The sequence below is a fragment of the Ipomoea nil genome, unplaced genomic scaffold (assembly GCF_001879475.1).
Source record: "Ipomoea nil cultivar Tokyo-kokei standard unplaced genomic scaffold, Asagao_1.1 scaffold1250, whole genome shotgun sequence".
NCBI lineage: Eukaryota > Viridiplantae > Streptophyta > Magnoliopsida > Solanales > Convolvulaceae > Ipomoea > Ipomoea nil.
Window position 1 is genome coordinate 1,253,956 of NW_017617678.1, and position 15,724 is coordinate 1,269,679.

Genomic DNA, 15,724 nt, shown 5'->3' on the forward strand with positions numbered 1-15,724 from the left:
ACGGTGCGCGTAGCACTGTACGTCGTTTTGGGTGGCACAGTAGGAAGTTGTTGTGATTATGTATATTTGTTCATATAATTATGTATATTTGTTCATACAATTATGTATATTTGTTCATACAATTATGTATATTTGTTCATAAAATTATGTACATTTTTTATACAATTATGTACATTCTTTTTATACAATTATGTACATTCTTTTTATACAATTATGTACATCCGAATCAGGAAATTTTTGTGTATTATGTTAAGAGTTGATGTGTATTAGGTTAAAAGTTTATGTTTATTATGTATTATGTTAGATTATGTGTATTATCTTTTAAAAAACAGTATGTATATTTTGTTATACAATTATGTACATTCATGTATAACATTATGTACATTTTTTAACATGAGTTCTTTTTTAAAGAAAAATTAACTGCCAAACACTAGGGCGGAAAATTTCAAAAAAAAAAAATTAAAATAAAATAATATATATATATATATATATATATATATATATATATATATATATATATATATATATATATATATATATATATATATATATATATTGAAACGACGTCGTTTTGCATCTGGGCGCACAATGCAACGCGCGCTGTAGTGTAGGATATAAATCGTTATACCCTACACCACGACGCGCGTAGCACTGTGCGCCGCGCGCCTCCCAAAACGACGTTGTTTTGGGAGGCGCGATAGGAAGTTGCTTGATTATGTATATTTGTTCATACAATTATGTATATTTGTTCATACAATTATGTATATTTTTTATACAATTATGTACACTTTTTTTTGTACAATTATGTACATCCGAATCAGGAAATTTTTGTGTATTATGTTAAGAGTTGATGTGTATTAGGTTAAAAGTTTATGTTTATTATGTATTATGTTAAATTATGTGTATTATCTTTTAAAAAACAGTATGTATATTTTGTAATACAATTATGTACATTCATGTATACAATTATGTACATTCATGTATAACATTATGTACATTTTTGAACATGAGTTTTTTTAAAAGAAAAATGAGAAAAGGGTCAAATAGACCCCTAAACATTACCCTAAAGGTCAATTAGCCCCCTAAACTTTATAAAAGGTCAATTAAACACTCAAACATGCTAAATTTGGTCAATGAAGCCCAAAAACTGGTAAATGACCTGTTTTTACCAGTCATTTTAATTCCGGCGACGAAATCCGGCCACCGGCGAATTTTTCCGGCGGCCGGCGAATTAATTTTCCGGCCGTCCGGTCGTCTTCCACCGGAGAAGACGACCGGACGGCCGCCTTCTCCAGCCTTCTCCAGTGGAGAAGACGACCAGATCTGGTCGTCTTCTCCAATGGAGAAGACGTCCGTCTGGTCGTCTTCTCCATTGGAGAAGATGACCAGATCTGGTCATCTTCTCCAATGGAGAAGACGACCAGATCTGGTCGTCTTCTCCACTGGAGAAGGCGGCAGACGGCCGCCTGCCGCCTTCTCCATTGGAGAAGGCAGCCGTCCGGTCGTCTTCTCCGGTGGAAGACGACCGGACGGCCAGAAAATTAATTCGTCGGCCGCCGGAAAAATTCGCCGGTGGCCGGAATTCGTCACCGGTGGCCGGATTTCGTCGCCGGAATTAAAATGACCGGTAAAAACAGGTCATTTACCGATTTTTGGGCTTCATTGACCAAATTTAGCATGTTTGAGTGTTTAATTGACATTTTTTAAAGTTTAGGGGGCTAATTGACCTTTAGGGTAATGTTTAGGGGTCTATTTGACCCTTTTCTCAAGAAAAATTAACTGCCAAACACTGGGCGGGAAATTTCAAAAAAAAAAAAAAATTGAAACGACGTCGTTTTGCATCTGGGCGCATAATGCAACGCGCGCCGTGGTGTAGGAACTATTCTAAGCATTCAGAGTTTATCTCTGCTTTACTGGTCGCTGAAAAGCACAACCAACTGGACATAACCTCCTTAGAACAAACGTTCTTTTATTAAAAGATTTTACATGTATTGCTTGTGCAAAAGGAAAACTTGTTACTCGTCCTTCGCGTTCTAAGGTCGGTCTTGAGTCACCTATTTTCCTGCAAAGGTTACAAGGAGGCATTTGTGGATCCATCCACCCATCCTCTAGACCGTTTCGATATTTCATGGTCCTTATCGATGCTTTCACTCGGTGAATACACGTGTGCCTGTTTTCCACACAAAATATGGCATTTGCAAAATTCATGAGTCAAATCATTAAATTGAATGCCCAATTCCACAATTATCTCATTCAAAACGTGCAAATGGATAATGCTGATGATTAACCTCATTGGTTTTCGACGATTATTGTATGACATTAGGGATTAATGTGAAACATCATGTACCCTATGTCCATACCCAAAATGGTTTAGCTAAATCTCTAATTATAATAGTTAAATTAATCGCTAGACCATTACTACAACGATCCAATTTGCCGATTACTTATTGGTGACATGCAGTATTACATGTTGGCATGCTACTGCCTTAATACAAATCCATCCCACTATATATCATAACTATTCCACCTTACAACTAGTACATGGCAATGAGTCAGACATATCACATTTGTGTGTCTTTGACTGTGCGGTACATGTACCCATACTACATCCACATCATACCTCGATGGGCCCACAACGTAAATTAGGTATATATGTTGGATTTGTATCACCGTCCATCATTAAATACCTTGAGCCCATGCCAACAGATCAGTTTACTACAAGACATGCTGATTGTATTCTTATGAGAGATAAAAGCCCAGCTTTAATAAAATGCTAGGAAATTTCATGGGATAACAAAAATATTTAATATCTTGATCCACGTACTAGTCAGATTGAACTCGGAGTTCAGAAGATAATAATTTTTCAAAAATTAGCAAATAATTTACCAGATACGTTTACTGATTATAAATGAGTGACTAGGTCCTATATTTCTGTAGAAAATGCTCCGTCAAGAATAATTGTCCCTAAGGACCAAGTACTGAGACCGGTACTCCTCATCGCTAGAAGCGTGGTCGACCAATCGGTGCAAAAGATTTAACTCCGCGAAAAATCAAAATTAGTAAACAATCACAGTTACTCCAGAAAATTTTAAATAACCGCCTTGAATACGGAGAACCCAGTAAAATTGCACGTGTTTTAACACACACACACACACACACACACACACACACACACATATATATATATAGGATTATTTTCAAATACAAACCCCCCTTAAACTACAAACTGTGTGAATGTAAGTATGTTAATGTGTGCACGAGCTTTGATGGATGGTTGTGATTTTTTCCTCTTACGCGTTGTGTGCATGTAAGTATGTTAATGTGTGCACGAGCTTTGATGGATGGTTGTGATTTTTCCTCCTACGCGCCGTGTGCATGTAAGTATGTAAATGTGTGCACGAGCTAATCCCAAAAATTGTTGGTAGTGCGCCCTGTGTGCATGTAAGTATGTTAACATGTGCACGAGCTCAAGTTTATATTTTAAGGGGTTTGTATTTGAATGCAACCCCCCCCTCCCCCTCTCTCTCTCTCTCTCTCTCTCTCTCTATATATATATATATATATATATATATATATATATATATATATATATATATATATATATATATATATATATATATATATATATATATATATATATATATATATATATATATATAAAAGTACCCGAGGGTATCCAAAATCCTTTCTGGAAAGGAAAGATAGATCGAAACATGTATAACATAAAACTACAAAAGTCACTATATGATTTAAAACAACGGGAAGGAATGTTGTTCTGTCGATTGAGTGAATTCCTCTTAAAATAAGGATATGAAAATAAAGATATTAGTCTTTGCATCTTCACTAGGAAATCATCTTATGGTTTTTGTATAATATCCATTTATGTCAATGATATAAATATTATTGGAACACACAAAGATGTTAAAAGGGCATTCTTATGTTTAAAGGATACATTTGAAATGAAAGACTTAAGAAAAACCAAGTTCTATCTTGGGCTGCAGTCGAGCATCTCAGTGAAGGAATTTTCATACACCAATCTAAATATACAAATAAACTATTGGAGAAATTTTATATGGATAAATCTCACCAACTTAGTACTCCAATGGTGGTCCGATCACTTGAAGTTGATAAGGTCCCATACAGACTAAAGGAAGATAGTAGGGATATTCTAGGACTAGAAATCTCTTATTTAAGTGCCACAAGAGCACTTCTTTATCTTGCCAATTGCACTAGACCTGGCATTGCATTTTTAGTAAACATGTTAGCTTGATTTAGTGCTGCTCCAACCAGAAGACATTGGAATTACGTGAAATATATCCTCAGATATCTTCAAGGTACAAATGATCTTGGGCTTCTATTTGAAAGAAATTAAGATGCCACATTAGTAGGATATTCGGATGCTGGTTATATGTCTAATCCACATAACACTAAAATCCCAAACTGGATATCTATTCCTTTATGGAGGTACTGCTATTTTATAAAAATCCGTTAAATTAAACAGACACTAGTAGCTACCTCCTCTAATCACTCAGAAATCATTGCTTTATATGAGACTTCAAAAGAGTGTGTATGGTTGAGGTCATTAATACATAATATTCAAAGATCATGTGGAATAACAGGTATTGGCCATATCCCCACTATCATGTATGAGGATAACGCAACATGTGTTGCACAGATGAGTAGTGGATATGTTAAAGGAAACCTTACAAAGCATATTGCACCTAAATTCTTTTATCTACACGATCAAACTCCAAAAGAGTGGTGAAATACAAGTTCAGAAGGTTCGATATATTGACAATCTAGCATATTTGTTCACTAAGTCCCTACCTACATCCACATTTGAAAAGTACGTTCATAAAATTGGGATGCGTAGGATAGGGAGATTATTGTCTTTAGGGGGAACACCAATGTCTAAGTATGATTGATTTATTGGTCCTAATGATCAAATATTTCAAACCCTGAAAATCTACAATTGTACTCTTTTTTTCTTAACTGAGTTTTTTCGCACAGGATTTTCTCAGTGTAAGGGTTTTAATGAGGCAATCGAAACAACACATGCATTACCCATATATCGTGTACTCTTTTCTCGACTAGATTTTTCCCACATGATTTTTCTAGCGAGTCTTTTTAATGAGGCATGATGGAAAAATAATGTCCAAATGGGAGTGTTATAAATAGATAATAAATGTGGACATTATGTTAATTGATATTGTAACGGACGTAACAGTCTATTAATTAAGCCTACCATTATTGCATTCGTTATATTAGCATGGTATATAAAAAGACATGTATTGTATTGTGTATTGGATGAATGAAAATCCTGGTAACCTACATTATTGTCTACTCTCTCTCTCTTTTACTCTTTATATTATCGCTATTCGATCCATTCCACTCAGGGGCAGAGCCAGGATTTTTTGGTGTGGGGGGCTAATCACAATCTGAGAGAGAATAATAAAACATATTAATATTTATTTAACATATTTTAAAATACATCATTATATTACAAATCTACTAAAATTTGGAATGTCTTCCAGAATGCAATTGCTCAATACTTATAAATGAATTTACTTGAGATATATAAGTTTCAGAATTATTTCTTTTAAAGAAAAGATAAATTATTTGTGTCTTTTTCATTTCAACTCAAACTTGCGATGTTCACAGTGTTAATTTTTTTGACAAATCAATTGAATTAACTAAAACTGGAAAAAAGAAAAAAGAATAAATAGACAAAGATTAAAGTAGCTGAAATTTAAAGATTTTGGTAGCAAAATGACAAGTTATTATTATATATAATAAACACAATTGTAATGTATTTCATTTGCAAATTAAAAAAGACAAAGATTAAAGTAGTAGAAATTTTAAGATTTTAATAAATTATAATAAACACCATTGCAATGTATTTCATTTGCAAATTAAAAATGACAAAGATTAAAGTAGCAGAAATTTAAAGATTTTAGTAGCAAAATGACAATTTATTATTATAATAAACACAATTGCAATGTATTTCATTGGCGAATTAAAAAAATAACTACGTGTTTCAAAAAAAAAAAAAAAAAACTACCTAGATAGCAAATTAGCAATCCAACTAAGTTACCCTAGAAGCTTGCTTGGAGGGGGTAAAATAACAAATATTTAGTGAGGGGGCCAAAAAAAAAAAAAAAACTACAATACTAATAAAAAAAATTGGTTGGGGTGAGGGGTGGGGGGAGGGGGGGGGGGGGGGAGAGGGGGGACAAGGCCCCCTGCAACTTCCATGTGGCTCCACCACTGATTCTACTGGGAAAACGCTAAGGGCCAAGGAGATCATAACCTTTATAAGTTTTATAAGACGGAAGACATTTTTCAGATTCATTATTTTCTCGTATTTATCTTCTTACTCAAATATTTTCAAGCTAGTTTCCAAATTATTATTACTATCACCACCGCAACTTATTATTATTATTATTACTCCGTATTATTTTACTAGTATTTTATATGCGCGATGCGCAAAAAATATATGCTCAATATTAAAATTAAATATTAAAATCTTAGTTATATTATTTTGTGTGTGTGTGTGTGTGTGTGTTTATATATATATATATATATATATATATATATATATATATTATATAATTATATAATTATATAATTCATATTAATATTATTGAGGTAAGAATTATAGAAATGATAAATTACTAAATATAACTATGGTAACATTTTAATTAAAATCTAAAAAAATTCAAACTTACCATTAAAGGATGTAATAAAAAATATTATGTATGCATGTACATGGTAATAATAATGTGGTAAGATAATAGAAGTTATAACAGCATGGATATTTTTGTCCAAAAAATTTTATAGTACAACTTTTATAGCATAAGGTACAAAAAAAATTAACAGAAAAAACGGACATAAACCAGAGATATAATATGGATTGAAACTTATTATGTTTTTAGATTGAAACTTATTATGTTTTTAGATAACAAATAATAAGAGTAAATACCCAAAATGGTCCCTCGACTATAGCTAAATTCACAAATTGGTCATCGACTTTCAATTTCAACCAATTAAGTCATTAACTCTGCAATTTTGACCCGATTTGGTCCTCAATCTATTTGACCGTTTGTTGACCGTGATCTTTGAGGATATATATGTAGTTTCACGTGCAAAGCTCAATAGAACGCTCTTGGAGGTGACATCGTTGTTGCGGAGGGGGGAAGTGCTTCTCCGCTTGTTGCTTGGGGATCACGAACCGGTTCAGCTTAGAGAACGCTCTTGGAGGTGACAGCGCCGTTTCGGAGGGGGAAGTGCTTCTCCGCTTGCTGCTGGGGATCCCGAGCCGGTTCAGCTTGCCTACATCACTTGGAGTCACGACTTTCTCGAAGAGCCACTCCAGGGACTTCGACGATCTATCTATCAAAAGCTATAATCTCTCCGGCATGGGGTGCAGCGCCGACAGTGGATTCAAATGTAACAGTGCGGTCTAGAAATGCAACCGGAACCTTAAAAAACCGACGATGGACCATGAAATTACATATATATCCTAAAAAAATGCAGTCAACAAACGGTCAAATAGACAAAGGACCAAATTGTGTTAAAATTGCAAAGTTAAGGACTTAATTGGTTGAAATTAAAAGTCGAGGACCAATATGTGAAGTTAGCTATAGTCGATGGACCATTTTAGGTATTTACTCAAATAATAAGTTATTTTCCAAAAAATGAACCAAACAATAAAAATCAATTTCTTAATTTTTAACTAAGTTAAAAAGATAATTTTATGACATTTAATTAAATATTAAAAATAAAATTATTTTTCAAAAAATGAAATTTTCCGAATAACATATTTTCAAACCTAAGCTTTAGCAATTACGTTGGGCAATCTCGAGTATCGGCAGTCCCCCCTGAAATATCCAACCCTTCGTGTCACATTTCTATGGCGCTGCATATAGACATATAGTCTTACAAGTTTGAACTGCACCCTACTATACATACAACAAGAAGATTAGGGAGAGTAGCAGTAGAAGATGGCCGAAGAATCAGAGAAGAGGTTTCATGCGGTGATGGACAAACTTTTTCAGACTCCTCCCAAATCCAAACTCCCCGCCATCAGGTTCTCTTTCGTTCTCCCTATTTCTCACATTTTGTTTTATCGTTTTTTTTTAATAATTTTTTTTTTTTTTTCAATTTAGCTTTTGGATTTGTATATTTATCTTTCAAATCGTGCTGCGGTTAAGAGTTGCAATTTTGAGGGTGTTAATGTGCGCTCAGATGGTTTGGTTTTGACAAATTGCTTTGTTTATTTGTGTTTATGCCAAAATAGTTCATCGGAAGTTCAGTTATCAAGAGGCAAGAAACGAGCAAATTCTTCCTATGCATTAGTAGTATCCGATCCGAAATCGACATTCAAGGCGGGTGAGAGATTACGGAATTTGTCGGATTCGAGTGGAGAAACTCAAGCTTCTCCTTGTAGACCATGGGACAGAGGTGATTATTTTAGAAGGCTGGCCACTTTCAAATCTATGTGGTGGTTTGCTAAACCGCAGGTTAGATTTTAGCACCTACTGTTGTTGTGTTACTCTTCTCATATATAATAAGAATATGAAGCTTGTTCTTATAGTACTTAATGGCTCCTCTAATATGTGAATCAACTTTCTGGGGATTTGTTCGAAGAGTAGCAATTCTTATGGTAATTTTATTCACAAAAGTGACACCAAGCCAGTGGTTAAGCTTTGCAGAAGAAAATAGATTGTGTTTAGTGCTTAGGAACTCCAACAGCTCTTCCATACCAACATCGCAACATTAGATTCTTCTTCTTCTTCTTCTTAAAAAAAAAAAAGAACTGAACTTGTTATCATAATAATAATGAGTACATGGGAATAATGTTAAGGCTGGGGGTTTAGTTAGTTGTATTTTTGGGCAATTATTGATTCTCTGATTTCCTGGCATGACAATTTTTAGAATTTCATGATTTAAACTTATTGAGCTTCCTTTCTTAGATACTTGTGACAACATTTTATGAGATTACATCTTAGTTTCTTAATCTCTTTTCCTTAGATTATGTTGTGTGCTCTTGAAGGATTTCTTTATGTAGCCATTAAATATACACTTGTTTTGCCTTTTGCTTGTTTTGCATAGGTAAAGATACATTTTATGTTCTTCAGCTTGTATTAAAAACTTCTCTGAGATTTTAAGATTTTTAAAATTCAATGGTATGAAGTGCATACTCTGATCATCATAACAGGTGGTAAGTGCAGTAAACTGTGCTAGAAGGGGTTGGATAAACGTAGATATGGATACTATTGCATGTGAAGCATGTGGAGTGCGCCTTATCTTTACTTGTCCACCATCTTGGAGCCAACAACAAGGCAAGTTGTACTACAACTCCCCCCTCCCCAGTCCCCACTCCTCCCACTCTCCAACACTTGTTGACGTTAACAAGCAGTACTCGTTATCTTTTTTCAACTTAGCCTTGATAAAATGTTGTTTCTTTCTATTTTTGATGGGTGACCAACAGTTGATAAAGCAGCCTTAGTATTCAGCTTGAAACTTGACAGCGGACACAAGCTGCTTTGCCCATGGGTTGACAATGCCTGTGACGAAAAGCTAGCAGCCTTCCCACCAATGCCTACTACTGTTTTAGTTGATGAATATAAATCCCGTTGTTCTGCTCTAGTGCAGCTTGTAGCCCTACCTGTGACTTCTTCTTCTATAGTTAATTGCTTGGGAAGCACCCGGTTAGAAGAATTTCTCAAAACATCTTCAGCAGTAGAGTCTGACAGGTCCACTGAAACTTCTAGAGAAGATGATCTTGGAAACCAACCGAAATCTACTTCATCTCTCACATATTATCAGGTTTGCAAGTTAAATTTCACTGATGGTGCAATTAAGTTGTGATTCTTTTGCACTTTCATGCAGTTACAAATTCCTTTGGACTAAAAATGTTGTTCATATTCTTACCATGACATGCAAAATGTGAGCTGGTTTGATCCTGTGGCTTTAACATGCTAACTTTTAGCTCCTTTCTGGTCCTTTACCTTCTGTTTACACCCTGCACATTAAAGCACGGGTTTGAGCTGGTGCTCCTAAATCTCTTTATTGGCTTCTTGTGGTTATCTCTAATTAGTCTAATATCTTGAACTAATTTCTCATAACCATGTCTATATTTCCTTTCAGTTCTTTCAACTGTTTATTACTTCATTATATCAATAATATAATATAAACTGGTAAACCCCTCCTATTAATTGGTGTTACTGTATTGAATATTTTCAGGCACAAAAGCTGATTAGTTTATGTGGCTGGGTACCCCGTGCTTTGCCATATGTTGTTGATTCCAAGGACCAATTAAATCAATCTGCTAAAGATAACAAGCATGGATATTTATCTCAGTTTAGTGGACTGAACCATGGCATTACCATTCTTTCTTCTAATGAGAATAGTGGGGCAAATGATGATATTCAAACATCTGATGGTGCAATTTCTGATCCTAATTCTGTTGCTTTGGAGTGTCAGATTTGTGGGGCCCGTGTTGGATTATGGGCATTTTCTACAGTTCAACGTCCTCTTGAATTTTTAAGGTTGAGTGGATATATGGATATTAATAGTGAAAATGCAGCTGATAATCACATGGGTGGTGCTCCAGGAAACCTTATTTTGAGCAATGACAATCGTGATAATAGTAAAGAAGGCACTGCAAATACTGCACTAGCTGTTTCCACAATATTGAATGATAGACCAAATTCAAATATAACTATTGCAGGTGGCCCCCTTCCGGCATCGCAAAATTATAGGGCAAAAATATCACTTCCTGTTGTTGGACAGAATATAAGAGCTAGATTTTCAACTGATTCTGAGATAAGGGTTTGCTTAACTGCTGAGGAGTCACTCTTGGTAGGCAAAGGTCAGAACATTTCTCTGGATGAACAGAATAATGCCGAACAAGAAATATCTGATACCAGTAAATCAGACCCAATTGCAGAAGAGCAATCAGAGGACACTCAGATGGTAGCACAAATTTCAAGTGAGGTTGGCAAACTACCAGATCATGCAGATGATGTTGAAAAAGTTGATCCAGTTGTTGCAGTAAATGCCGAACAAGAAATATCTGATACCAGTAAATCAGACCCAATTACAGAAGAACAATCAGAGGACACTCAGATGGTAGCACCAGTTTCAAGTGAGGTTGGCAAACTACCAGATCATGCAGATGATGTTGAAAAAGTTGATCCAGTTGTTGCAGTAAATGCCGAACAAGAAATATCTGATACCAGTAAATCAGACCCAATTACAGAAGAGCAATCAGAGGACACTCAGATGGTAGCACAAGTTTCAAGTGAGGTTGGCAAACTACCAGATCATGCAGATGATGTTGAAAATGTTGATCCAGTTGTTGCAGATCATTCTACATCCCAAACTGGAGATGATCTTGGATCAAGTAGAGAAGGTGGAGGCACATCTCATCAGGGAAAAACTACTGAGCATAATGGATTAGAGGTTGGAACTTGCAATTCCAAACAAGCAATCAAGCAACGTGACAGCAAGGATGATGGAGTACAATCGACAATTCAGAACCATGATGTTGTGCCAACTATAGGTATGACCATATGAGCCCATTCATTGTCATGTTTTTCCAGCCAAGAGTGTCACTCTTAAGTTTCTAACTGTTCCCTGATTTTTAGCTTCTGTTATTGCTTCCCGTTGTATATATGCATATAGGGTCCTATAAGAGTAAGTTGTGAATTAGTATTCTCTGCTTCCCTTTTTGTTGTAAAATTATTTTGATACAAGTAGAGGAACTTGAGAATCTCATTAATTGGAGTGATAATGCAGAATTTTTTAAAGAACCATTCACTTTTACAGATGGAGATGAAGTGGGATAATGGAACTTCTTAAGCACCACCACAACCCAATTAAGAAAAATGTTGAAAGTACTAGGGATGTAAAAGTCTTGTAATATCATTGTTTATAGGTCCATATACTTATGTACTCATTAGGTTAGATAACTCTTTACAAGTATATAGCAAATTAGATGAGCACATAAATTGAATAAGCTGGAGTTCCAAATGCTTATTTCAATACAATTTGCTCTTCTCTGCAACATGGCATGTTAGTAACCACCTATCAATGATGAATTTAAGTTAGATTTTCTATTTTTGCAACTACAATGAAGCTAAATTTACCTCTGAGAATTGAGGTTATATATTGCCTTTTGTTCTGTCAGTTTTTTATAACTATGGAAAGGAAAGCCAGCCAGTGATATTTTTCCAGATGCTAATCTGATTTCTTCTGTTATATGTTGAGCATATTTTTTCCAGATTCTAATCTGATTTCTTCTGTTATATGTTGAGCTGAGTGGTAATCCTTAAAATTTTATTTTATTTTTTTTCAGCAAAGGCTTTACAGGAAGTACCACTAGACAGAGGTACAGAGTTCGATCCGATAAGGCTACACAAACATTTCTGTCCCTGGATTGCATCTAGTAGTGGCTCTGCACCTGGATGGCAACAAACTTTATCTGCTTTGGAATCTAATAAGGAGTTTTCTCATCCTTTGACTGGAGATGCCCCTTCGTCATCCCTGATTAAGGTAAGGAAGAGAAGAATTTAGTAGCATCTAATGATAGTAATGGTAACCTAACTTGAATTCACTGATAAAACAAAGATATAGGCTCCCCGTGTCTCATTCCAGTGGCTGAACTTCTATCTTTTTCTTTCCTGAAATATTTACAAATTTCAAAACTTCAATTACTTAAGATAGCCGTTGCTTTGTAATTAATTTGAATTTCATGTGATATCTTCTGCATATGCTTCATTGTCTTTCCCTCAATCCACCGAATATTTAACAACTCCAACTAGCTGCAGCTTCATGCATAATATTTGATATAAACTAAGAACGTAGTGCAGTGATTAATTTAGGCGTACTTTTTCATTACCTTTCTCCAACTTATCTTATCCTTCATACTAGAATATATAATTTGTCGAACACAAACGTGTTTAATGCAACAGTTGTCCTCATTGCACTATGCTCATGCAGTCATTCCTCCCTTTAATTTGTACAATTATAAATTTATAATATTGGTTTTACATTATCGTGATTTTTATTAAGAATTTGTTTATCTTGACCAAATGCTACTTGGTTCATGGGACAGGTATTGGTCTACAGCATTAAAAGATATTATTTTCTTGTTTTTCTTCCTGGTATACAGGTTGATGATCCTGTTGCTTCGGTGAAAAGGCTTTTTATACCTACGCCTGCAAAAAGAAAGAAGCTTATCCAGTCTAGTTAAACACAATATATTGCCACCAGATTGCAAACCAGTGCAGTATGTTACGCTCTCAATTCACAAGAGGAAATGAAAGCAATGCATTTCATAATGGAGATCAATTTTATTCTGAGCCCCTTGGTCCTAGAGATGAGGTGGGGATGAGTTGTCTGACCAGTTCCTGTATTGCTTGAGATGTCTATTAACATTTTGAAATCGAAATAGATAGAGAGAGAGAGAGAGAGAGAGAGAGAGAGAATATCCTTTTTTATGACTGCATTATTTTACATTGTAAAAGATCCTATGATAAATATTATTCAAAAGTATGAATGCAGTACAAGTTTGCCAACATTTTGTCCCCTCCTTTACAAAAATTGTAAAGTAAAAGAGTTCCCGATGAATGCAGTACAAGTTTGCCGACATTTTGTCCCCTTTACAAAAATTGTAAGGTAAAAAAGTTCCCCTAAGCATTTCACTCATTACATCAGACCACAATTTGTGATCATCACTTTGGAGTAAGGTCGGTTGAAGCCTCTCTCTGCAACAACAGCCCTTTTATCTCCTATCAACTTCGCTACCCTGTTGGAAAGAACAACTATTAGTGTTAATGTGTTATAATCTCAGTTATGATCACACCATGCCAGTGAAGATTTAACTCTTGGCAAATTTTCTTTATCTCTCAATTAATGTTATTTCTATGTTTCTTTTATTTTCAATTCAAATTTATATGCAATGATCAAGTTGCTTATACACCCAATTATTATGTAATGCACTTAAACTAATTTTCCCTTTTCACTATCCATGTGTATTCAAGTGGTTTTTTCAAGATATGCAGGTTTTAGCCATACAAGAAGCATGAAGGAGCAAGAAGCAGTTACCTAAAGTAAGGAGAAGTGGTATTCTCTTTCACAGTTTTCACCTGACCAATTCTCTCCACTACATCCATCCCTTCCAGCACTCTTCCAACCACCAAAGCTGAGCTATCCAACTCAGGTGAGTCTTTTGTAGCTATGATGAACTCGGTTCCATTTGGAGCCTTTCCCACTTCCTCTTGATCAATCTCCAGCTTCCCATTGCGTGCAACGAGTTTCACTTTTGGGGGTGGTTGTGATGGATCTCTGACTATGATACTTATGCTCCCAGCTACATTCTTAGTTCCGGGGCAGCTTTCATATTGCTTCTCCCATTCAGCAACAAGGCTATCAACTGTCATGTTGCTTCCTCTTCTACTTGCAAGCTCAGCATCCACACCGTATGACCTCACCCCACCATGTTGCACATAGCTTGGCATGATTTTCACAAACTCTTTTCTCCTGTAACTGATGCCTGCTCTCCCACTTACGAGATTACTGAATCTTGCTGTGCCACCAGGGACAGTGTTCCCGTACAGCCCTATAACAATTCTTCCTACAGGTTCCCCATCAATAGATACTTCAAGAAATGCACGGTTTGTCAGATTTTGACCTGCACAGTAGTTATTCTTTCCTGAATCATTTTCTGGTTGAGTTGCATTGGTGTTTTTAGAAACTTCATCTGCCTTTGCCTCGCTCTCCCCCATGCCATTTTCCTTTTCGGTTACGTAAATGTTTTCAGAAACTTCCTCAGTCCTTACCTTGTTCTCCCCCAAGTCATTTTCTTGTTTGATTACATCAATGTTTTCAGAAACTTCCCCTGCCTTAACCTCGCTCTCCCCTGGGCTATTTTCTTGTTTGATTACATCAGTGGTTTCAGAAACTTCCTCGGCCCGTGCCTTGAACTGGTGCAATGGCACTAGTGCTTGGGTGCCTAGGAGTAGTAGCAAGGATGAATTGGCCGAAATGGCAAGCTCTCTCCGCGATAACTTGGAAGATTTGTTGAGAGCTGAAGGAGAATGAGATGTGGGTGTGGCTTGAATCTGCTTGGGAGGTGCTGCATGTGGGTGGATGATTTTAGCCGAGGGCTCAACAATCCTCTGATTAACCCACATTTGTTCTGGTTAAGACTCCTTCAAAGTTTGGCTCTGCATTTTTGAGGGGGTGAACCCTTTGTCCAAGTTGAGTGCAATGTGTGGATGAGAAGAAGCCAATTGCTGAGGTCCCATTTTATTGATCAAAATGCATCCACAACTCCAATGCTATTGGTTCATTTGGTTCTCAATACTTTAGTGGGCCATCCAATAGGAATTTATTTTTAATTTCCCCCCCCACCCCCCCCCCCCCCCCCCCCTTTTTTTTTTTTTATTCAAGTGTTGAAAATTGCATTTTAATGATAATTTTTTAAAAGAATACTACATGGATTCCTAAATTTATTTTAAATTTTTTTTTTTATATTTTTAATCACTACACTTGAACCTTGAAGTATACTATTTTTTTGGGACCCATTTGACGATAATGCCTTACCAATGCTTATAGCATCATGGAGTTTAATTGAGGAAGTAGAATTTAGAGGTCCATGACTCCATGTAGAACTCATTTAGATCGTGTCATGTTAATATTTCATCTGCTGTAA

The 15,724-nt window shown here is 35.7% G+C and overlaps 2 protein-coding genes across 5 annotated transcripts; one reads left to right on the forward strand and one right to left on the reverse strand.

Annotated features, from left to right (window-relative positions):
- The first annotated feature begins 3,518 nt into the window (after nucleotides 1-3,518).
- LOC109184163 lies at nucleotides 3,519-13,586 on the forward strand. Of its 4 annotated transcripts, none has more exons than XM_019334204.1 (8): nucleotides 3,519-3,554; nucleotides 7,981-8,089; nucleotides 8,300-8,522; nucleotides 9,221-9,344; nucleotides 9,494-9,831; nucleotides 10,249-11,569; nucleotides 12,365-12,561; nucleotides 13,181-13,586. In XM_019334204.1, exons 2-8 carry the CDS (start codon nucleotides 8,004-8,006, stop codon nucleotides 13,259-13,261), a joined length of 2,370 nt encoding a protein of 789 aa, XP_019189749.1. In that variant the 5' UTR covers nucleotides 3,519-3,554; nucleotides 7,981-8,003; the 3' UTR covers nucleotides 13,262-13,586. The 4 variants fall into 4 exon arrangements, with proteins under 4 accessions (XP_019189749.1, XP_019189751.1, XP_019189750.1 ...); XM_019334206.1 differs by lacking the exon at nucleotides 3,519-3,554 and having other exon boundaries at nucleotides 7,840-8,089; nucleotides 10,249-11,196; nucleotides 11,353-11,569; XM_019334205.1 differs by lacking the exon at nucleotides 3,519-3,554 and having other exon boundaries at nucleotides 7,840-8,089; nucleotides 10,249-10,906; nucleotides 11,063-11,569.
- LOC109184165 (peptidyl-prolyl cis-trans isomerase CYP26-2, chloroplastic) lies at nucleotides 13,527-15,401 on the reverse strand. Its single transcript, XM_019334207.1, has 2 exons — nucleotides 14,116-15,401; nucleotides 13,527-13,816 (listed from the first exon to the last, which is right to left on the reverse strand). The coding sequence occupies exons 1-2, from the start codon at nucleotides 15,201-15,203 to the stop codon at nucleotides 13,717-13,719; spliced, it is 1,188 nt and encodes a 395-aa protein (XP_019189752.1). The 5' UTR covers nucleotides 15,204-15,401; the 3' UTR covers nucleotides 13,527-13,716.
- Nucleotides 15,402-15,724: the final 323 nt, after the last annotated feature.

What these genes read in the sequence shown, in the direction of transcription:
- LOC109184163 (XM_019334204.1), top strand. Translation starts at nt 8,004, where the DNA reads ATGGCCGAAGAATCAGAGAAGAGGTTTCATGCGGTGATGGACAAACTT. An exon ending in CATCTCTCACATATTATCAG is followed by an intron (nt 9,832 to 10,248) that starts GTTTGCAAGTTA and finishes GAATATTTTCAG; the next exon opens with GCACAAAAGCTGATTAGTTT. An exon ending in CTTCGTCATCCCTGATTAAG is followed by an intron (nt 12,562 to 13,180) that starts GTAAGGAAGAGA and finishes CCTGGTATACAG; the next exon opens with GTTGATGATCCTGTTGCTTC.
- LOC109184165 (XM_019334207.1), bottom strand. Translation starts at nt 15,203, where the DNA reads ATGTGGGTTAATCAGAGGATTGTTGAGCCCTCGGCTAAAATCATCCAC. An exon ending in ACCACTTCTCCTTACTTTAG is followed by an intron (nt 13,817 to 14,115) that starts GTAACTGCTTCT and finishes TCTTTCCAACAG; the next exon opens with GGTAGCGAAGTTGATAGGAG.